The sequence below is a fragment of the Nerophis ophidion genome, linkage group LG07 (genome assembly GCF_033978795.1).
Source record: "Nerophis ophidion isolate RoL-2023_Sa linkage group LG07, RoL_Noph_v1.0, whole genome shotgun sequence".
Lineage (NCBI taxonomy): Eukaryota > Metazoa > Chordata > Actinopteri > Syngnathiformes > Syngnathidae > Nerophis > Nerophis ophidion.
Window position 1 is genome coordinate 63,245,735 of NC_084617.1, and position 23,160 is coordinate 63,268,894.

Here is a 23,160-nt window from a genome sequence, read left to right on the forward strand (position 1 = left end):
TACCTGTCGTGTCGTAACTTGTCGAGTCAATGCAGCGTTGCGGTAAGCTATGTTTGATAGCGGACTTTAGCTTACTTTTTTTGTTCCCTTCTTCCAGTACGACTTCTGTTTTCCATGCTAAAGTTCCTTTTTGTTTTCTAGCTCCCATGCTAGCTCTCTTATTTTGTTATCCGCCCACGTGCGTTCTTTGTGTTTCAACCGACATAGCTCGGTTGGTAGAGCGGCCGTGCCAGCAACTTGAGGGTTGCAGGTTCGATTCCCGCTTCCGCCATCCTAGTCACTGCTGTTGTGTCCTTGGCCAAGATACTTTACCCACCTGCTCCCAGTGCCACCAACACTGGTTTAAATGTAACTTAGATATTGGGTTTCACTATGTAAAGCGCTTTGAGTCACTAGAGAAAAGCGCTATATAAATATAATTCACTTCACACACTTGCTTTGGTTTTGTTCTAGTACTTTATATTGAAACCATGTTTCCTTATTCAATGCCTGCCTCCGTCTCTGCATCTTGGGGTTCGCCCCCAACTAATTGTGACACAATAATCCAGCAGTGACTGCATGGGAAGACAGGTTTAAATAGGAGCGGACTGATTGACACCAGGTGTGGCCAGGGGCCAATCCGCCGCAGTTGAGGGGGAACACAGCACTGAGGGAGAAAGACAGGAAACCAACAAAATAAGAGCGCTGACAGGAAACACTACACACACAGAGGAAAGGAAAGACAAAATGCAGAAGAAAATACTAAAACATAGTCAAACTGTCAGAGGAAAGCCTGACACCAACCTTGAGACCTCCAAATTCGGAGATGGGGTGGGGGGAGGGTGTGGTTAAGGTGGGCGGGGTTTGGTGGTAGCGGGGGCTGTATATTGTAGATCCCGGAAGAGTTAGTGCTGCAAGGAATCCAGGGTATTTTTTCTGTGGTGTTATGGTTTAGCTCGGTTGGTAGAGTGGCTGTGCCAGCAACTTGAGGGTTGCAGGTTCAATTCCCGCTTCTGCCAACCTAGTCACTGCCGTCGTGTCCTTTGGCAAGACACTTTACCCACCTGCTCCCAGTGCCACCCACACTGGTTTAAATGTAACTTTGATATTGGGTTTCACTATGTAAAGTGCTTTGAGTCACTAGAGAAAAAGCGCTATATAAATATAATTCACTTCACTTCATGGTGAGGCCGACTCACCGAACCCCTAGGGTTCCATCGAACCCAGGTTAAGAACCACTCGCCCACCGAGTGGGTGGGCCAAGTGTCTTGCCCAAGGACACAATGGCAGTGACTAAGATGGCGGAAACGGGGCTCGAACCTGGAACCCCTCAAGTTGCTGGCACGGCTTTCTACCAACTCTTTCAACATTTCTGGTTGCCGACCCCGGACTTAGCAGATGCAGCGTGTATATTTTGTTCCTAAACTGCATCATCATGAAGGATGAGACTGCATCGCTTGAGGGTACTCACCCTCCCCCCCTATCCCCCCCTCCCCACACCCCTCCCCAACATAATTTGCGTAGGCCTACGCACGTGACCACGCCTCCCGACGCAGGCTCGGACACGCCTCCCTCCCCTTCCGCCATCACAAAAACACACCCACGCACACACACACACGCACACACGCGCACACACACACACACGCACACACACACGCTTATTACTAACGATGTGATGGTGAAGCAGACAACATGTAAGACGTCAGTGAAGAGCAGCGCTTGACGCATGTTGGCTCCCGTCAGGTGCGGCCGGGCTGCAGCAATAATACACTCCGACCACCGTGGTCTCAGCATCCGATCAACGGTAAGTCAAATCCTTCGCTCGAATCTTCCCTATTTTTTTTTTTTTTTTTTTTGCAAAATCACCCCTATGTCTAGCATTTTTCATTTTATATCCACTAGTTTCTGTTCTTTCCCCCTGCGCAAATGATGTCATTCGCGCCACATTTGCGCCAAATTACACGCAGGGCCGATGGTGCCGCAGCACTAAAAATAAAGACCGCGCTTACCTAAACAAACCCCCCAAAAAACACTTAATTTCCACCGAACTAGTCCCTCTTACATGGTTGACATGCTGAAGTACAACATTGCAGGCTGACAACTTTTGCAATCGGCTTCCTAAAATATCTGCAAAAATATGCATTAAAGAATGAAAACGCTTAAAAATAAAGATGATACAACTCATTTAAAAAGCACAGTTGTGTTGCAAGTATCACATTCGTTGTCCATTTGTAACCCCCCACTCCCCCCTGAGATTTTTGGCCCTTGTGTGGTGAAGGGTGCTGTAGCCATGGAGACAGGACGTGGCATGCGATTTTAAAAACTTGAAGGGTGAGAAAGAAGCACAGAAAGAATGAAAGAAAGGGGTTTTGTGCATCTATTGAGGGGCTGCATTTAAAGCGTGAATGAGGAGTAAGCTTACATTTTAGTGGGTTTAGGCAAAAAAAAACTAACACATTGTTGCTACTTATATATGTGCTGGAATATCAATCAATCAATCCATGTTTATTTATATAGCCCTAAATCACAAATGTCTCAAAGGACTGTACAAACCACTACGACTACGACATCCTCGGAAGAACCCACATAAGGGCAAGGAGAACTCACACCCAGTGGGACGCCAGTGACAATGATGACTATGAGAAACCTTGGAGAGGACCTCAAATGTGGGCAACCCCCCTACCTCTAGGGGACCGAAAGCAATGGATGTCGAACGGGTCTAACATGATACGGTGAAAGTTCAATCCATAGTGGCTACAACACAACCGCGAGAGTTCAGTTCAAAGCGGATCCAAGACAGCAGCGAGAGTCCCGTCCACAGGAAACCATCCCAAGCGGAGTCGGATCAGCATCGTAGAGATGTCCCCAACCGATACACAGGCGAGCGGTCCATCCTGGGTCCTGACGAGCGAATAGAGAATAGAATAGAATTTTATTTGTCATTTTTACAGTGAACGGGTTCAAAGAACAACGAAATTGGAGAAGATCCCCTAAGGTGCATACACTATAATTTAGTAATATAAATAGTAAAAAAAATATAAAAAAGAAGATATGCATTTATATATGTAGATATCTACACACATACATATATATATATATATATATATATATATATATATATATATATATATATATATATATATATATATATATATATATATATATCGTATTTCCTTGAATTGCCACAGGGCATATAGTATGTGCATGGCTTGAATTACTGCCGGGTCAAACTCGCTTCGCAAAATAATTAGCGCATGCTTAGTATTACGGCCGGGTCAAACTCGTGAAGTCACGAGTGACACTTCTCCTGTCATCATTTTCAAAATGGAGGAGGCTGATTTCAATACCGGTAATTTGAAATCTCATAAAGGGAAGAAGATTAAAAGCTATTCAGTAGGATTTAAGGTCCGGGCTTACATTACACTCACATTTTTACTGCATGCCTTTGGTAAGTGCCAGAATAAGAAGATGTTTTAAAATAATTAGCGCATGCTTACTTTTACCGCATGCCTTTGGTAAGTGCAGGAGTGAGAAGAGGTTTTAAATTAATTATTATATATATATATATATATATATATATATGTGTGTATATATATCGCCCTGCGTTGAGGTTACTTTTACCGCATGCCTTTGGTAAGTGCAGGAGTGAGAAGAGGTTTTAAATTAATTATTATATATATATATATATGTGTGTGTGTGTATATATATCGCCCTGCGTTGAGGTGGCGACTTGTCCAGGATGTATGGCGCCTTCTGCCCGAATGCAGCTGTGATGGGCTCCAGCGGTAGAAAAATGGACGGATATATATCCATCCATTTTCTACCGCTTATTCCCTTTTGGGGTCGCGGGGGGTGCTGGTGCCTATCTCAGCTACAATCGGGCGGAAGGCGGTGTACACCCTGGACAGGTCGCCACCTCATCGCAATATGTAGAAAATGGATGGATGGATGGATATATATATATATATATATATATATATATATATATATATATATATATATATATATATATATATATATGTATATATATATATATATATATATATATATATACATATATATATGGCCCTGTGATGAGGTGGCGACTTGTCCAGGGTGTACGCCTTCTTCCGCCAGATTGTAGCTGAGATAGGCACCAGCGACCCCAAAAGGGAATAAGCTGTAGGAAATGGATGAATGGATATATATACATATATATATACACATATAACATTATTGCACATAGTCCGAAAAAATAAAAAGACGAGGACATGACGGACAAATTGTGCTCACTCAGGCCTGTTTAATGCTACTATGGCTCTTGGGTAAAAAAATTGTCTATTTGAGCCCGCTTTTCCCAGGTCTATAGCACAGTCCTGGGAAAATTAAGGCCCGGGGGCCACATGCGGTCCGTTGAGCTTTTTAATCTGGCCCGCCGGACATTCCAAAATATTTTTTTAGATCTTAATGATGCGCAGTGATGCTTTCAAATGACTGTGAGTCTTGAACTATATACAAAGTATTTCAATGGTTGGAATTAGCGCTTTTGTATGATGGTAATCTAAGTCACAGCAAAGTTCTAAACCAGATATATCACATTGTAGGTGGGTTTTTTTTTACCCTTCATGTTCATATTTTGCTGTGTTTGTTGCAAATATGTCAATCGAGAGGGGAAGTGACGTTCATTTGCTGTCAATATTCAGTATTTTATCATTTGTAGTTAATATTGTAAATCCCACCATCTTTACTGTCATGTCCATTCTGGGTGTCTCATTCAGTAAAAAAAAAAATCTAAATTCCATTCCGTTTTTTAAGGCGGTCGGTCATAACGTTTTCAGCATTCAATCAGAAATTATTATGAGGTTTTGTATTTGTGTTCCTAAAAATCAGATATACCGGCCCCCGGACACATTTTTTTCTCAAAGTTTGGCCCCCAAGTCACAATAATTGCCCTATAGCATCTGCCCGAGGGTAGCAGTTCTAGGTGGCAGTGCCCGGGGTGGAAAGGGTCTTTATAGATGCTCTGTGCTTTTCTGAGACAGCGGGAGCTGTACAGGTCAGTCAGAGAGGGGAGGGGGCATCCGATGATCTTCTGGGCGGTCTTTACGACCCTCTGGTGTGCCTTCCTCTTTGTTAGAAGTGTTGCAGGCCATTGCTGGAATTGAGCAGTCATTCTACACACATATTGACAATAAAAAATAGCCTATTTACCTTAAAGGCCTACTGAAATGAGATTTTCTTATTTAAACGGGGATAGCAGGTCCATTCTATGTGTCATACTTGATCATTTCGCGATATTGCCATATTTTTGCTGAAAGGATTTAGTAGAGAACATCGATGATAAAGTTCGCAACTTTTGGTCGCTAATAAAAAAGCCTTGCTCGTACCGGAAGTAGCAAACAATATGTGCGTGACGTCACGGGTTGTAGGGCTCCTCACATCTAAAAGTTGTTTACAATTATGGTTACCAGCAGCGAGAGCGATTCGGACCGAGAAAGCAACGATTTCCCCATTAATTTGAGCGAGGATGAAAGATTCGTGGATGAGGAAAGTGAGAGTGAAGGACTAGAAAAAAAAAAGACCATACAGGGGGAGCGATTCAGATGTTATTAGACACATTTACTAGGATAATTCTGGAAAATCCCTTATCTGCTTATTGTGTATACTAGTGTTTTAGTGAGATTATATGGTCGTACCTGTACAACCTGAAGGTCGGCCCCACACCTTTCTTCAGCACCAGTGGCGATGCCCATCTCTGCCCTTCGCAAGGGACCCTCTTCGAAACACGATCTTTCAAAATAATCGCTGCATAATACACTGTACTTTGTATGTGTGGTTCATTCCAACCGTGTTCGCTTGACATCTCTGTTCCATAGTAAAGCTTGACTGTCATCTTTCGGGAATGTAAAAAATGAAACACCGGCTGTGTTTGTGTTGCTAAAGGCGGTCGCAATACACCGCTTCCCACCTACAGCTTTCTTCTTTGACGTCTCAATTATTCATTGAATAAATTGCAAACGATTCAGCCACACAGATGTCCACAATACTGTGGAATTATGCGATGAAAACAGACGACTTATAGCTGGGAACGGTGCTGGAACAAAATGTCCTCTACAATCCGTGACGTCACGCGCACGCGTCATCATACCGCGACGTTTTAGCATGATACTTCCGCGCGAAATTTAAAATTGCAATTTAGTCAACTAAACCGGCCGTATTGGCATGTGTTGCAATGTTAATATTTCATCATTGATGTATAAACTATCAGACTGCGTGGTCGGTAGTAGTGGGTTTCAGTAGGCCCTTAACTCATGCTGTCAAATGATCAGATTAATTAAACTTTTTAAAGTCATTAATCCTGGATTAATCACGTGCTATTACTTGCTTGCACAATTCAAATTAACGTGACGAAAAAGCCCAATATTAGGTTAAAGTTAAATGGGTTATACTTGTATAGAGCTTTTCTACCTTCAAGGTACTCAAAGCGCTTTGACACTATTTAAAGTTAAAGTTAAAGTACCAATGATTGTCACACACACACTGGGTGTGGCGAAATTATTTTCTGCATTTGACCCATCACCGTATTTCCACATTCACCCATTCACACACACACATTCACACACTAATGGCGGGAGCTGCCTTGCAAGGACCTAACTAGGACCCATCAGGAGCAAAGGTGAAGTGTCTTGCTCAAGGACACGACGGACGTGACGAGGTTGGTTGAAGGTGGGGATTGAACCAGGAACCCTCAGGTTGCTGGCAAGGCCACTGTCCCAAGTTAAAGCATGGTAATTATTTTATGTTGTATATAATATATACAAATATAATACATCAGTATATATATCATTAAAGTTAAAGTTCCTATAATTGTCACACACACACTAGGTGTGGTGAAATATGTCCTCTGCATTGACCCATCCCCTTGTTCCACCCCCTGGGAGGTGAGGGGAGCAGTGAGCAGCAGCGGTGGCTGCGCTCTGGAATCATTTTGGTGATTTAACCCCCAATTCCAACCCTTGATACTGAGCATCAAGCATGGAGGTAATGGGTCCCGTTTTTATAGTCTTTGGTTATGACTTGGCCGGGGTTTGAACTCACGACCTACCGATCTCAGGGCGGACACTCTAACCACTAGGCCACTGAGCAGGTTTTATTTTATTGTCAGAAATGCTAAAACTTTTTTCACCAAGTGCCACCTCAAAAAACACTTATGGCTCCCCAAGTACCATCATAATGACCAACATTAAAAAACACAGTAGCCTAGTAGGCCCAAGTATTCAGTAAAAACAAGGCAGAGAGCAAGTAGGGTCCTGGCATATATTCAACCGGGATTAATCCCAGTACATCAGATCACCAGCGGCTGGGACAATATGTGTAATTAGGTCATTTGCCATTACAATATATTGTTTTTTTATCAGTGACAGAGCAGGAAGGGGCTAGGAATATTTTTGCGGTAAAATATTAAATGAAATGCACCCGGGGATAGGTAATTGGCAACACTAAATTGGCCCTAGTGTATGAATGTGAGTGTGAATGTGAATGTTGTCTGTCTATCTATGTTGGCCCTGCGATGAGGTGGCAACTTGTCCAGGGTGTACCCCGCCTTCCGCCCGAATGGAGCTGAGATTGGCTCCAGCACCCCCCGCCACCCCAAAAGGGACAAGCGGTAGAAAATGGATGTATAGTACCCTCTCCCGGATCTTTGGAATCAATTGTACCAATTTCTAGCAATTTTGTGTGTACTAATATTTAAAACAAAAATACAAATTATTTAATAATAAATTATTTTTATTAATTTACATTTACATTCAACAATGATAATGATAAATGTGCTGTTTAGTTGTGACATTTTGTTTTCTTACACTTTTGAGTAGAGATGTCACAAAATGGCTTTTTTGCCGATATCCGATATTCCGGTATTGTCCAACTCTTAATTACCGATTCCGATATCAACCGATACCGATACATACAGTCCGTCAAAGTTAGTTTGTGACGAACCCCAAGATGCAGAGACGGAGGCAGGCATTGAAAAGGACAACATGATTTGATTAAAATAATACAACAAGAAAAAAGAAAAGCGTACTAACACAAAGCGCGCACGAGGCGGATAACAAACTCAGAGAGCTAGCATGGGAGCTAGAAAACAAAAGGAGCTTAGCATGGAAGCTAGCAAAAACAAAAGGGCCTAGCGTGGAAGCTAAAGGGTAGCGAGCAGGAAAACAGAAGTCGTACTTGTAATATGAAAACAAACTGGAAGCAGGGAACAAAAAACAGTAAGCTACAAACATCTAACGAATATAGCTCACCGCTACGCTGAAAAGATACGGCACGACATGACAGGAGCAACAATACAGAAGCGACAATACACGACAATAATCCAGCACAAACTGGAGGAGAAAACAGGTCTAAATAGGAGAGGGCTGATTGACACCAGGTGTGGCCAGGTGCCAATCAGCCGCAGCTGAGGGGACACAGCGCTCTGGGAGAAAGACAGGAAACCAACAAAATAAGAGCGCTGACAGGAAACACTACACACACAGAGGAAACAAAGACAAATGCAGAGGAAAAAACTAAAACAACCAAACTGTCAGGGACGAACCTCACACAGTCGTGGAATTAACACATTATTATACCTAATTTTGTTGTGATGCCCTGCTGGATTAAACAATGTAACAAGGTTTTCCAAAATAAATCAACTCAAATTATGGAAAAAAATGCCAACATGGCACTGCATTATTTATTATTGAAGTCACAAAAATGCATTATTTTTTTTTTTACATGTCTCAAAACAGCAAATTGGAATTTGGGACATCCTCTCCCTGAGAGAGCATGAGGAGGATGAGGTGGCCGGGGTTGAGGTGCGGGGGTAGAGGGCAGCGGTGGTGTATATTATAACCTCTCGGAAGAGTTAGGTATGCAAGGGGTTCTGGGTATTTGTTCTGTTGTGTTTATGTTGTGTTACGGTGCGGATGTTCTCCCTAAATGTGTTTGTCATTCTTGTTTGGTGCGGATTCACAGTCTGGCGCATATTTGTAACAGTGTTAAAGTTGTTTATACGGCCACCCTCAGTGTGACCTGTATGGCTGTTGACCAAGTATGCATTGCATTCACTTGTGTGTTTGAAAAGCTGTAGATATTATGTGACTGCGCCGGCACGCAAAGGCAGTACCTTTAAGGTTTATTGGCGCTCTGTACTTCTCCCTACTCCGTGTACACAGCAGCGTTCTTAAAAAGTCATACATTTTGGTTTTTAAAACCAATACCGATCATTTCCGATATTACATTTTAAAGCATTTATCGGCCGATGATATCGGCAGACCGATATTACCGGACAACTCTAATTTTGAGTCTCATTTGCAAATATTATACTTTGCATACAGTTGCAATTCAAAGACGTTATATGACAGTCGTGTATAGACTACGGCAGGGGTCACCAACCTTTTGAAACCAAGAGCTACTTCTTTGGTTACTGATTAATGCGAAGGCTACCAGTTTGATACACAATTAAATACATTGCCAGAAATAGCCAATTTGCTCAAATTACCATTAACTCTATGTTATTGTTAATAATTAATGAGGGGTTAGTGCGTCTGGCTCACAATACGAAGGTCCTGCAGTCCTGGGTTCAAATCCAGGCTCGGGATCTTTATGTGTGGAGTTTGCATGTTCTCCCCGTGACTGCGTGGGTTCCCTCCGGGTACTCCGGCTTCCTCCCACTTCCAAAGACATGCACCTGGGGATTGGTTGATTGGCAACACTAAATTGGCCCTAGTGTGTGAATGTTGTCTGTCTATCTGTGTTGGCCCTGCGATGAGGTGGCGACTTGTCCAGGGTGTACCCCACCTTCCGCCCGATTGTAGCTGAGATAGGCGCCAGCGCCCCCCGCGACCCCAAAAGGGAATAAGCGGTAGGAAATGGATGGATGGATGGATGGATATTTATCTTTGTGGAAACACTGATCATCTTAATGATTTCTCACAATAAATATATATTTTTGATGACATGTTTTAAAAAGGTTAAAATCCAATCTGCACTTTGTTAGAATATATAACAAATTTGACCAAGCTATATTGCTAACAAAGAAAAATCATTATCTCTTCTAGATTTTCCAGAACAAAAATTTTAAAAGAAATTCAAAAGACTTTGAAATAAGATTTAAATTTGATTGTACAGATTTTCTAGATTTGCCAGAATAATTGTTTTGAATTTTATTCATAATAAGTTTGAAGTAATATTTCACAAATATTCTTCGTCGAAAAAACAGAAGCTAAAATGAAGAATTAAATTAAAATGTATTTATTATTCTTCACAATAAAAAAATTAATTTAATTGAACGTTGATTTAAATGGTCAGGAAAGAGGAGGAAGGAATTTAAAAGGTAAAAAGGTATATGTGTTTAAAAATCCTAAAATCATTATAAGGTTGTATTTTTCCTCTAAAATTGTCTTTCTGAAAGTTATAAGAAGCAAAGCAAAAAAAATTAATGAATTTATTCAAACAAGTGAGACCAAGTCTTTAAAATATTTTCTTGGATTTTCAAATTCTATTTGAGTTTTGTCTCTCTTAGAATTAAAAATGTCGGGCAAAGCGAGACCAGCTTGCTAGTAAATAAATAAAATGCAAAAAATAGAGGCAGCTCACTGGTAACTGCTGCTATTTGAGCTATTTTTAGAACAGGCCAGTGGGCGACTCATCTGGTCCTTACGGGCGACCTGGTGCCTGCGGGCACCGCGTTGGTGACCCCTGCTATAAAAGTATCGACTTTGGTATTATTTTACAACTATTTTTATTTATTTATTGAACAATCACATATTTGCACAAGTGTATTTTAGAAGAAGAAATACACAGCACTGCAGGTTTGGCTGTTGGGATTGTTTGTGTGTGAGCAGGCGTGATATTTAGGTGTGCTGGCGAGACATGGCAGGGACATGGCTGGTCAGTTCTCGTGTATCACGATGAACAGATGGCAGCTCGGGGTTAGCTTGTGGGTGAGTGCCATCAAGAAAGTCTATGTTTGCATCATAGTCTTTTGGTAAATTGGCTCTTTTTGTTTTTATCATACCTAGGAAATATAGGACTCAATAAATATTCTAAACCCCGCAGTAAAGATTTTTTCATGACATTTTTTGTTCATTTATTAAATCAGTGGATGGGTTTGTTGTCAAGCTGCATTTTCAATCCAGGCTGTAATCAGCTGAAAGTGTGCTTCTTCATGGCTTTACAGTGACTATTTGTCACATTGTAACATCATTAGTCTATCAGTTTGTTTGCGATCATTATAAAACCTACAACTTCAAAATGTGGTAGGAATATTAAAACTAAGTGTAAAGGTCTTAGTTATCATTTCCATCCATTCATCCATTTTCTACCGCTTGTCCCTTTCGGGGTCGCGGGGGATGCTGCAGCTTATCTCAGCTGCATTCGGGCGGTAGGCGGGGTACACCCTGAACAAGTCGCCACCCCAACACAGGGCCAACACAGGTGTTGCGATCCGTGTCTCGGATCTTCAAATATTATTGTTTATTTTTCCATCTCTGTTCTCATTCTCCGTCTGATCCGTTTATTTCCCGTTTAGTCCATCACCATGGTAACTTATTAGTTTCAGCTGTTACTCCCGGTTCCTGCACACCTGTTCTCTGCTAATTACCTTTTCTTTATAAGCCAGCCTCTTCTGTTTATTCTTTCTGGGACTCTAATTTGCTCACATGCAACAAGTAACGTCTGGTATGTTTTTCTCGCTAGCTCATTAGCTAAGCCACTTTGTTGTCATCTTTAGCTCACATGCTAATCATCTTTGTTTTCATTTTTGTGCCATCGTGCCAAATCTTAGTTCTTTATATTTCCTAGCTTTCACGCTAGCGTCTTTTGTTTCCCTTTTTATTAGCTCCAGTGTTTTTGTTCAGAGCTCACTTTTTGTTAATAAATTTGTTAGATCTTACCTTTGTTGTGTTCTTCGTTTGACGCATCCTCGATGGAATCAAACCCGGTACCACGATGCCGAACCGGCGTTACAACAGGTTCCATTTTAATCAATTCCAGTACCAAACTGGTACTTTAAAAACGGTGCCAGTGCTTAAACTGTGTTCAAATTGATACATAAGAAATGGATAACATGCAACAGATTGATTGATTGATCGATCCATCCATTTTCTACCGCTTATTCCCTTTGGGCTCGCGGGGGGCGCTGGTGCCTATCTCAGCTACAATCGGGTGGAAGGCGGTGTACACCCTGGACAAGTCGCCATCTCATCGCATTAATTGATTGAAAAAAACAAAAACAAAGAAACAAGAAGAATTACAATATTAATAATGAATGAATGAATCGAAAAATATAATAGTAATAATAATGTGTCTACATTAAAACATTCTTGTTCATACTGCATTAATATATGCTCACTTTAAACTTTCATGCAGTGTCACGCTTTGATAAAAGGATTGGACTCAGATGCAGAGTTGGGACTTTAGACAGGCTTTTATTTTGACAACTTCCTTTTACCTCCAAAGTCAAGAAATAACATTGTCTATAATCACAAAAAAAAAACTACTCGGCGAAAAGGTTCCAGAAAAAGAAGGAACAACCGAAAATCACTCTGAACGGAGGAAAAGACAAAAAAAAAGACAAACTATAATTGACGTCGTATATGCTATAAACAGTATTTAACAAAAAACGCTCCAACAGGAGGACCAAAACAACATCTATGAAAATTTCTACACTACCTAATCTAATAAAGTTTTTAACAAAAATAGTCACTCACAAAGTTGAGGAATGAATGAAAAAATTTTAACTGAAACTTACCACTGCGGCTGAATAACTAAATAATCAAAATCACTCTGCTGAGGAGGAAGAAAGGAAAACTCAAAATATTCACAAAGGGGTTCAGGATCAAGGGACATAAGCACAAGACAAGGCAAGGGATGGACAAAGACATGGACGCTAGAGAGCACGAATAAACGAGACAATCTGGCACAGAACAAAGGAAGGAGTGAGCTTATAAACACATGAAGGTAATAGGGAACAGCTGGAAACAATCAGCGAACAGGGATGACATCAGACTGATGACACAAAAGGAAGGGCAAGTGACCAGAAACGAGCGGAGAGTTACTTTTCAAATTAAAACCATAAGACCAGATTCGCACCTTCTTTCTCTCGTATTATCACTTGCACGGCTCCGCTAGCATCACAGCTAACGTTACCCGTGCTGCTACCTCTCTGCTCCGTGAGGGCGTATACGTATGTGACATGTGTAAGAAGGTCCACTTGCTGTCTGTGAGAAGGAGAGACAAGAAAGAGTCATAAAAGCCTGAAGTGTAATGCCCACAGCTAAAAGATACTGCGTGAAAATGTATACTCGAATATCACGATATAGTCATTTTCTATATCGCACAGAGTCAAACCCGCGACATATCGCGTATGTCGATATATCGCCCAGCCGTAATAGAACCTGCTCTTTAGTACATTCTGGTGAGGATATGGATAAAGTTGCAAGCGTAAGAATTCATTTTCCCTCTGTTTCCGTCCTCAGGTTGTTTTAATATGTCGCACTGAATGGAGGGCATTGGAGTTCCATTAAGATGACCCGAACACATCCACCTGATCTACTGGCAAGAACTCTACGGAACGTTCCTTTGTATCCAACCACCAAACACGTCCTTCCTCATCACTCTTTTTTGCAATGTGACTTGAAGATGATTGACAAACCAGAAATCATAAACAAAAGACACTGCCGCAGCTTTGACTTTCTTGAATCCCTGGACGACCCACAGTCAGTCTCTTCACCAATGGAGTACCCTTTTAAGCGAGCAGAGCAGCAGATATCAAACAAAGACCTAACGTGGAACGGACCAGATCAACGAGGACATCTTCACTTTTCATCTCCAGATCTGTTTAACTCCAGGCACGTTCAGCAACACGCCAGCCATGAGAAAAGCGGCCATCTCACATGGTCAGATTCGGTAAATAGAAAAAGATCTAGAAGTGCTCCAAGAATCAAATCCACGCTCACTCCTGTGCCCATCTCAGTGTCCCCTCTGGAAATCAACAAGGACAAGGTGGCCCCACAGCCACCATTAGATACTTTGAGGACCTCCGCGACACAAAGAGAAGCTTATTCCTCCAATAGGGCTTTTTTGAACGAGGTCCACCCAATCAAACTGCAACCCCCTCTTTATGTATCTGATTGTTTTGACGAGGGTAAATCGGACAAAACGGTGACAACCCCTCATGTCAGGTGCCGTGTGGACATCAAACCAGATGCTGCTGTACTTCAACACACATCCAGACAGATTCCCAACCTACGCCCTGAACGTCAGGCTTGGCAGCGATACTCGCAGGCCGGTAGCAGCCGGGGTGTGTATGTCCCTCGGCATATTATCTCCTCACCCACACCGACTCCAAGTGAATGCTACAGTGGGGATTTTAGACAAGGATATCACTACAACACCAGCATGTCTCCCCTATCTTACCAGCATCTAGACATGTACAGAATGCCCTCGCAAACAACACCGTATCTAAATCAGGAACAAAGAGCTTATTCCAACCCGAACATCCCCACTAAATTTTTTTACACCGAGGACCCTGTTCGATATCCAGTACATCCTTATTCTAGGGCTTACTTTCAGGATGATAGATCCAGTTTAGCCAGCCGTGGTAGTACTATGACTAGTCAGTACGATCCAAGGAATCGATGGGTCCATACCCTGCCTCTCAGGTCATATTACACAGACCCTTTTTCTAATCAAGACCCGGCACACTCTGTATATAGCACACCCTACTCTACAAGTGAGGCAGGGTCATACTTTTCTCAAACCCCCACCAGCTCTTACTATGGCGATGATCACCGCTTCAATCCATACCACCAAAGTTGCACTAATTTGTATTATAACAAGCCGTTTAACTCTCACGAGGAGCGGTACTTTCCATTGAGGCAGTGCCACACGGAAGGCCGTCGCCGACCCCGCATGTCACAGGCTTTTTCAGAAGACTGGTATCGCTCAAGTATATCTGGTTATTCCAATCAGAGTTCTCAGCTCACCCCACCGAGGGTAAGGACAGAGCCTGGTGCAACACCATGGTATAGTACCTATGGCACAGAGACAAGTAGATTAGGGACAGAGGCTAAAAACCATTCAAAGTCTTGGGACAATATTCTTTATCCCCAACATGAGAAAGAGCAATCAGTGCCTCGTGGCCGAAGCTATGAGAACCTGTTTTACCAAGCAAGGCACGGGTCCTCTCCCAGTGTCACATCTCAACCTGTTATCCTTAACCTATCCAGTTCCCCAAAGCGTTATGCTGCCTTGTCCCTCTCTGAGACCTCTTTAGAAAGAGGCTCAAGCAATCCGTGGAAGAATACTAAAAGCAGCCACTGGTTTGTGACCCCCGAGATTACCATAACAGATAATGACATATGCGCAGGCAACAGTGAGCGACTTGGCGTGCACCCTGTCAACTGGAATACCCTAGACAATGAAAAGAAAGCTGCTCCCAGAGTGATAGACGTCAAGAAGTCATTCAACACAACAGAAATGACCAAAGAAAGAAAACGCAACAATGTCTCCCTTCAGCAGAGTCTGGAGCAGCTGGATGAGTTGCTAGCTGACTTGGTTGTTGATTACAAGCCACCAACCAGCAGGAAGTCTAGTGGGGACTTTCTGGATCAGCTTAAACAACTGATTACTGAAGATAATGAAAAAGTCAAGGGATCTTCTGAGATTGAAAATCTTGAATGTTTGAATACTCAGCTCCCTTCTTCTAAATCCAGTCCTGACACAATCAAAGACCTGGATAGTGGATGCGATGCTTTACAAAGAAGTGCAGAAGAATGTTCTCCGGACCACAGTGTGGGGGAAGATGAAACCATGGTGTGTGCTAACAACAAGTGCAAGCGTTCTGAGAATATGTTCAATGCATGTTTGTACTACAAATCATGTCACAGTTGCTACACATTTTACTGCTCACGAAACTGCCGCAGGGATGATTGGGAGACCCACAAAGAAAACTGTCTGTACGGCCGTGTGAGCAGTGTCTGTAGGCACACACTCAAGTTCTGCAGAGAAAATGCCGAGATTCATAAAGCCTTCTCTCGTATCGCAAAAGCGGGGTACCTTTCTAGAGGCAGAGGTGTCCTCTTTTTGGGGTTCCCCAATCCGGAGACGGCTGATCATTTTCTGGAAGTTGGGCTTGAGAGCCTTGTCATGTCTCCCACATACCTATCTCTCAGAGAGCTAGATGGCTTTAAGGACAACTTGGGTGAATACTGCAAGGATCTGCAGCAGGCGGGTAATGAATATGACACCAGTGAATGTTTCCTCTTGAATGTATCCGTAGCTGTCGGTGAACTTGTGCCTAACAGACCGTCACCAAGGGTCCAAACACCGACGGTCCGAAAATATGCAAAGGTATCCTTGGCTTCTTCAAGCCCGGATAAAAAGCTAGTGAAGAAGGACAGTGAAATGGAAACTCTTATCCTCACCCCACCTCCAGGAACGCCAGACATTGATCAGGAGGGTGAGGAGGGAAGAAAAGCCAGAGAGGTGTGCTTTGTCAACATTCAGCGTGAGCTCAGGATTAGGGGAGTCTTCCTTCGTCATGAGTATCCCAAAATCTATAATCAGCTATGTGAGTTTGTGGAAACCAACACGAGGTTCACTCCAACAACTATTTACCCAATAGATAGGAGAACAGGAAAACAGTTCATGTGCATGATCATGGCCGCATCAGAGCCGAGGACATTGGACTGGGTGGGCACCCCCAATCTCTTGGATGATATTATTTAAAACGCAATGGAGAAGAATGATTATAAGTCAGTCGCACTTTATGTGCCTATTGTAAATACATGAGTTTTGAGAAATTGAAGACTGACCAAATATTTGCATTTGGCCACTTCCCCTTTCTGCCTCGTTGACCTTTTGCACATGCTCACAGTTTTATTCCCCTGCAATTTAATAGATTGCATGTAAAGTGGGCACAGCACAACAATGGTGTTAAAGATGTGAACGTGTATTATTTATCATTAATACATTCCTGCTCAACGGTGTATAATGAAGCACATTTGCAGGATACGCACATCATCTTGCATTCACATAATAGACACATGAGTCACAGACAGACATGTCTCATTTAATAGAAGTCCCTTTGAAATGTTTTCTCATATCTCTTGTTTGTATTATACCCTGCAATTGTAATAACAACTGTTAAGTATTGGGAGTACATTCATTTATTTAGTGAACAGTATTTGTGTGGCTGTTTTAGTTCATGTTTAATAGAAAATGAAGTACAATTGACACAGCCTTTTAGTTTTCCACCTCAGTAAGAATTTTGGATCGTGTCATGCTTGAGTAAATTGCTTTGTTGGAAGGTGGCCTTCATTTAGGACTATATTAAATTAATGTATAGATTAAAGTTTTTCTCCGGGTGTAAGAGGTTGATTTAACAACCCTTTAAAATGATGGATTTATTTTCTTCAAGGCATGATGTTTTTTATCGAGGTATTTTATTATTAATGTTGCTTGTAATACACTTTTAAAGAAGAGAGAGTTATAAATGTGATTGATGATATTGAATGATACAAACTAACACTTCAGTTTGTTTTAGGCAATATGCAATCGAAGAGCAACAATGAAATATATTGAAGAATAATTATGTATTATTAATGTGGAATCATTCCTTGGAACCTTGTGTTGTAAAACTTGTTTATTTTTATTTTTATTTAAATATAAATGATGAGAACGTTCATAAATTATCTGCAGCACTACTGTATATATATGCCTGCTTTCACTCTCATTGCCGACTAAGCTAAATCTGCTCTTTTACTGGATTATATCTTTGTGCAAGATCTTAGAAATTTATATTTTGTGATGTTTATAACATATATATAGATATATAATAAATGGAATTGAACAAGTGACCTCATGTTTTCTCACCCCACCCCAAATTCTCCCACCCCCCCCACCCAGGGGCGCCGCTAGGGATTTTGGGCCCCATGAAAAGAATCTTTACAGGGCCCCTGTATCTTTACAGGACCCCTCTGTATTTTAATTTCATCATCATTAGGGGCCTCTCTGGGCCCCCCTCCATCATGGGCCCCTAGAATCCGTCTCCTTTAACCCCCCCTTTTCGGTGCCCCTGCCACCACCACACACACATACTCGGTAATTGTTCTTTATGATATCTGGGGTTAGAGTGTCCTCCCTGATATCGGTAGTTCGTGAGTTCAAACTCATTCCAAATACTATAAAAATGGGACCGATTACTTCCCTGCTTGGCACTCAGCATCAAGGGTTGGAATTGGGGGTTATCCATCCATCTATCCATTTTCTACCGCTTGTCCCGTTCAGGGTCGCAGGGGTGCTGGAGCCTATCTCAGCGAAGGCGGGGTGCACCCTTGACAAGTCGCCAGGGCCAACAGAGATTGACAGACAACATTCACACTCACATTCACACACTACGGCCAATTTAGTGATGCCATCAACCTATCCCCAGGTGCATGTTTTTGTAGGTGGGAGGAAGCCGGAGTACCACGCAGTCACGGGGAGAACATACAAACTCCATACAGAAAGATCACGAGCCCGGGATTGAACCCAGGACTACTCAGGCCCTTCGTATTGTGAGGCACATGCACTAACCCTTTGTTCCACCGTGCTGGCCCCGGAATTGGGGATTAAATCACCAAAAATGATTCCGGGGCGCGGCCACCGCTGCTGATCACTGCTCGCCTCATCTCCCAAGGGGTGATCAAGGGAGATGGGTCAAATGCAGAGAACAATTTCACCACACCTCGTGTGTGTGTGTGACAATCAGTGGTACTTTAACTTTAACGTAACCATCTACTTTTTGATTATTACACTTTGATTGATGTATTGAGACTTTTATCAGTAGATTGCACATTACAGTACATATTCCGTAAAATTGACCACTAAATGGTGACACCCGAATAAGCTTTTCAACTTGGCGGAGGGAGAAGTTGGGAGAGTGGGCGTGCCAGCAATCTGAGGGTTACTGGTTCAATCCCCACCTTCTACCGTCCTAGTCACGCCCGTTGTGTCCTTGAGCAAGACACTTCACCCTTGCTTCTGATGGGTCCTGGTTAGCGCCTTGCATGGCAGCTCCCGCCATCATTGTGTGAATGGGTGAATGTGGAAATACTGTCAAAGCGCTTTGGGTTCCTTAAAAAGGGGTAGAAAGGTGCTATACAAGTACAACCATTCAATTCATGGTAATCCCTTTGGTGTTTGCTGTTTTTATGCAGGAAAAAACTAAAAATATAAACAGACTTTAGAAAAAAAGTTGAAATGTAATTTGTTTTGTAAATCAATGCACCAAATGGTTCATATTATTCATATGTTTTTATTGTAATGTGTTGTGTGTAAGCCTTGCGTCATTTTGATTAGACCACCATCTTGTGGAAAACCATGTGTATTACATTTTTTTAAATCGATGCAGCAAAATAAAAAAAAACATTGTCGAAACTAAAGAGTTTATCAATAAATAAATAGTTATTCATCGGAAAGATTGTATTTACAATGACACAAAAAAAATGTATTTTATCATTTTAACAGCTCAGATGTAGATATTATGTCATTGGTTAGAAGAACAAAGCAACCATTAATGATGGCACTATTATGCCCCGAGATGCTTAAATTATACGTGGGAGTATCATAAGGATTTGTGAAAAAGAATGAAACATTTAAAAATATATATATAAATCAATCAATGTATATTTATATAGCCCTAAATCACAAGTGTCTCAAAAGGGCTGCACAAGCCACAACGACATCCTCGGTTCAGAGCCCACATCAGGGCAAGGAAAAACTCGACCCGGTGGGATGACAATGAGAAACGTTGGTTCAATTAATAATGGAGAAGTCAGAGTAGAAAGATGGAGGTGGGAAGCGATGTATTGCGGCCGCCTTTAGCAACACAAACACAGCCGGCGTTTCCTTGTTTAAAATTCCCGAAGGTGAAGCTTTACTATGGAACAGAGGGGTCAAGTGAACATGGATCCTGACCACATGTCAACCAGCAGGTTTCGGTGAGAAAATTGTGCTAATAAGTCGGCTCTTACCGTAAACATGAGCGGAGCTTCCGTCCTCCTGCAGCTGCGGACTATTACCTCCTCCCACCGGAGACACTGGCGGTCACTACACACGTGGCCACACCCCTCCGACTTTCAGGTACCATATAATCTCACTAAAACACTAGTAGCACAATAAGCAGATAAGAGATTTTCCAGAATAATCCTAGTAAATGTGTCTAATAACATCTGAATCGCTCTCACTGCCCTCGCCTTTTTTTTTCTTTCTAGTCCTTCACTCTCACTATCCTTATCCACGAATCTTTCATCCTCGCTCAAATTAATGGGGAAATTGTCGCTATCTCGGTCCGAATCGCTCTTGCTGCTGGTGGCTATGATTATAAACAATATGAGGATGTGAGGAGCCCTACAACCCGAGACGTCACACGCACATCGTCTGCTACATCCGGTACAGGCAAGGCTTTTTTATTAGCGACCAAAAGTTGCGAACTTTATCGTCGATGTTCTCTACTATATCCTTTCAGCAAAAATATGGCAATATCGCAAAATGATCAAGTATGACACATAGAATGGACCTGCTATCCCCTTTTTAATAAGACAATCTAATTTCAGTAGGCCTTTAAAGGCCTACTGAAATGAGAGTTCGCAACTTTTGGTGCTGATAAAAAAGCCTTGCCTTTACCGGAAGTCGCAGACGATGACGTTACAAGGGTGAGGGCTCCTCACGTCCTAACATTGTTTTTAATGGGAGCCTCCAGCAGAAAGAGCTATTCGGACAGAGAAAACGACAATTTCCCCATTAATTTGAGCGAGGATGAAAGATTTGTTGATGATGATATTGATAGTGAAGGACTACAAAAATAAAAATAAAAAAATAAAACAAAAAGTGACGGCAGTGTGAGCGTTTCAGATGTAATTAGACACATGTACTATGATAATACTGGAAGATCCCTTATCTGCTTATTGTTTTATTAGTGTTTTATTGAGATTGTAAAGACATACCTCGAGGTCGGATGGCTGCGGTGAACACGCAGTGTCTCAGAGAGAAGCCGAGGAGCCAAGCTCACAGCTGCCTTTTAATCAGCTACTGCAGGAGGATGAATAATCCAATGATGTCCCCGGTAAGATTTATATATCACAATTTTCCCATCCAAAAACATGCTGGTTGACGTAGAGAAACATGTTCGCTTGACCGCTCTGTGTTAAAAACAAAGAAACACCGGCTGTGTCTCTGTGCTAAATCCACCAACAGCATTGTTCTTTATAGTCTACATTATTAATTGAACAAATTGGAAAAGATTCAGCAACATGGATGTTGAAATTATTGTGTAATTATGTGATGAAAAGAGACGACTTTTAGCCGTAACTGGTGCTGAACTAATATTTCCTGACAGTCCGTGACGTGACGCGCACGCGTCATCATTCCGCGACGTTTTCAACAAGAAACTCCGTGGGAAATTTAAAATTGCAATTCATTCAACTAAATCGGCCGTATTGGCATGTGTTGCAATGTTAATATTTCATCATTGTGCGTCTGCCTCACAATACGAAGGTCCTGCAGTCCTGGGTTCAAATCCAGGCTCGGGATCTTTCTGTGTGGAGTTTGCATGTTCTCCCCGTGAATGCGTGGGTTCCCTCCGGGTACTCCGGCTTCCTCACACTTCCAAAGACATGCACCTGGGGATAGGTTGATTGGCAACACTAAATTGGCCCTAGTGTGTGAATGTGAGTGTGAATGTTGTCTGTCTATCTGTGTTGGCCCTGCGATAAGGTAGCGACTTGTCCAGGGTGTACGCCGCCTTCCGCCCGATTGTAGCTGAGATAGGCGCCAGCGGCCCCTGCGACCCCGAAAGGGAATAAGCGGTAGAAAATGGATGGATGGATGGATATTCAAACTATCAGACTGCGTGGTCGGTAGTAGTGGGTTTTAGTAGGCCTTTAAAGTGTTCTAATATCCATTTATATGCCTGATGGACCCAATATCCTGTGATGAAATGGCGACTTGTCCAGGGTGTAAAATGCCTTCCGCCCGAATGCAGCAGAGATTGGGTCCAGCAACCCCCCGGGATCCCAAAAAGGGACAAGCGGTAAAAAATGAATAGATGGACGCACCGCCATATCGCCTTAACAAGCACTGCGCATGCGTGTTGTCCTCGTGATGACAGCAAATGACAGCAGTGTTCGCTCTGGCTGAGCCCACAGAGAGACGGCCAGCCGCAGACAAACAATCGCTCCCGCTTGACAAACCTCACGACCGGCTTTGTTTGGCGCCACGGCGATACAACAACATCTGAATTCGAAGTCTGGTAAGTTTCCCGATTCATGCTGTGGGTTTGGTTGGGTCTTATTTTGGCCACCGAGTAGCTCGTACACCTAAACTAAGCTAAACTAAGCTAAACTAAGCTAAGCTAAGCTAGGCTAGGTTAGCTCATAGTTAGCTTTCCGCACCACTTTGAATAGCGTGTGGTTAGCAGCGCACCTTGCTAAACTTTGGCCGGCTAATGATGGGTTAGCCTCCGTATTTTGTCCTCCAAGGTTATTTTACCCAATTAGTCCTGATTTGGTTCTCCCCCGCTACTGGTCTGGTAGCAGTGGACCGCGGCGTCTGTTCTCTCGGTGTCCCCCAAAGCTTATTGTGATTTTGCTCGACCTGACGTCTAATTAAACATTTCGGTTGTTATGCTGTCAAACTAGTCAACTTCTGCTTCAACGCGGTCGCATCAAATTCAATTCCACACAAAATGTATACATCAATGTTTGATAAAGGTGCTCCATACACACGCAGGCGTTTATGTGCAAAACTGAAGTGAGAGTATAGTTTCGTTATATACCCATCCATTTTATACCGTTTGTCCCTACGCATGTTAAATACACTCACTGTTGCTACTCACTCATCACACTTTTGATCGATTGAAACTTTTATTAGTAGATTGTACATAGGTCTGGGCGATATGGCCTTTTTTTAATATTGTGATATTTTTAGGCCATATCGCGATATACGATATATATTACGATATTTTGCCTTAGCCTTGAATGAACACTTGTTGCATATAATCATAGCAGTATGATGATTATATGTGTGTACTGAAGATGCGCGGATAGGCAATTATATCAGCCGCAACCGCATCACTAAAGTGGTCATCCTCCCGCAATCCACCCGAACCAACAT

General features: G+C 42.3%; 2 protein-coding genes and 1 long non-coding RNA gene across 6 annotated transcripts in view; all 3 read left to right on the top strand.

The window, feature by feature from the left end:
- LOC133556692 (uncharacterized) overlaps nucleotides 1–23,160 on the top strand; it is a 97,655-nt gene that overhangs the window by 15,665 nt on the left and 58,830 nt on the right. The window lies entirely within an intron of this gene.
- unm_hu7912 (un-named hu7912) lies at nucleotides 1,615–17,861 on the top strand. The gene is made up of 2 exons (XM_061906844.1): nucleotides 1,615–1,783; nucleotides 13,482–17,861. Exon 2 carries the CDS (start codon nucleotides 13,531–13,533, stop codon nucleotides 16,732–16,734), a length of 3,204 nt encoding a protein of 1,067 aa, XP_061762828.1. The 5' UTR covers nucleotides 1,615–1,783; nucleotides 13,482–13,530; the 3' UTR covers nucleotides 16,735–17,861.
- Nucleotides 22,139–23,160, top strand: part of gapvd1 (GTPase activating protein and VPS9 domains 1) — a 57,012-nt gene continuing 55,990 nt past the window's right edge. For all 4 annotated transcript variants that reach the window (XM_061906845.1, XM_061906849.1, XM_061906846.1 and 1 more), the window contains exon 1: nucleotides 22,139–22,297. The gene's annotated coding sequence lies outside the window, so the exon portion shown is untranslated. The remainder of the gene's footprint in view (nucleotides 22,298–23,160) is intronic.

Bases quoted from the DNA above. Each gene is read 5' to 3' on its own strand.
- unm_hu7912 (XM_061906844.1), top strand. From the start codon at position 13,531: ATGACCCGAACACATCCACCTGATCTACTGGCAAGAACTCTACGGAAC.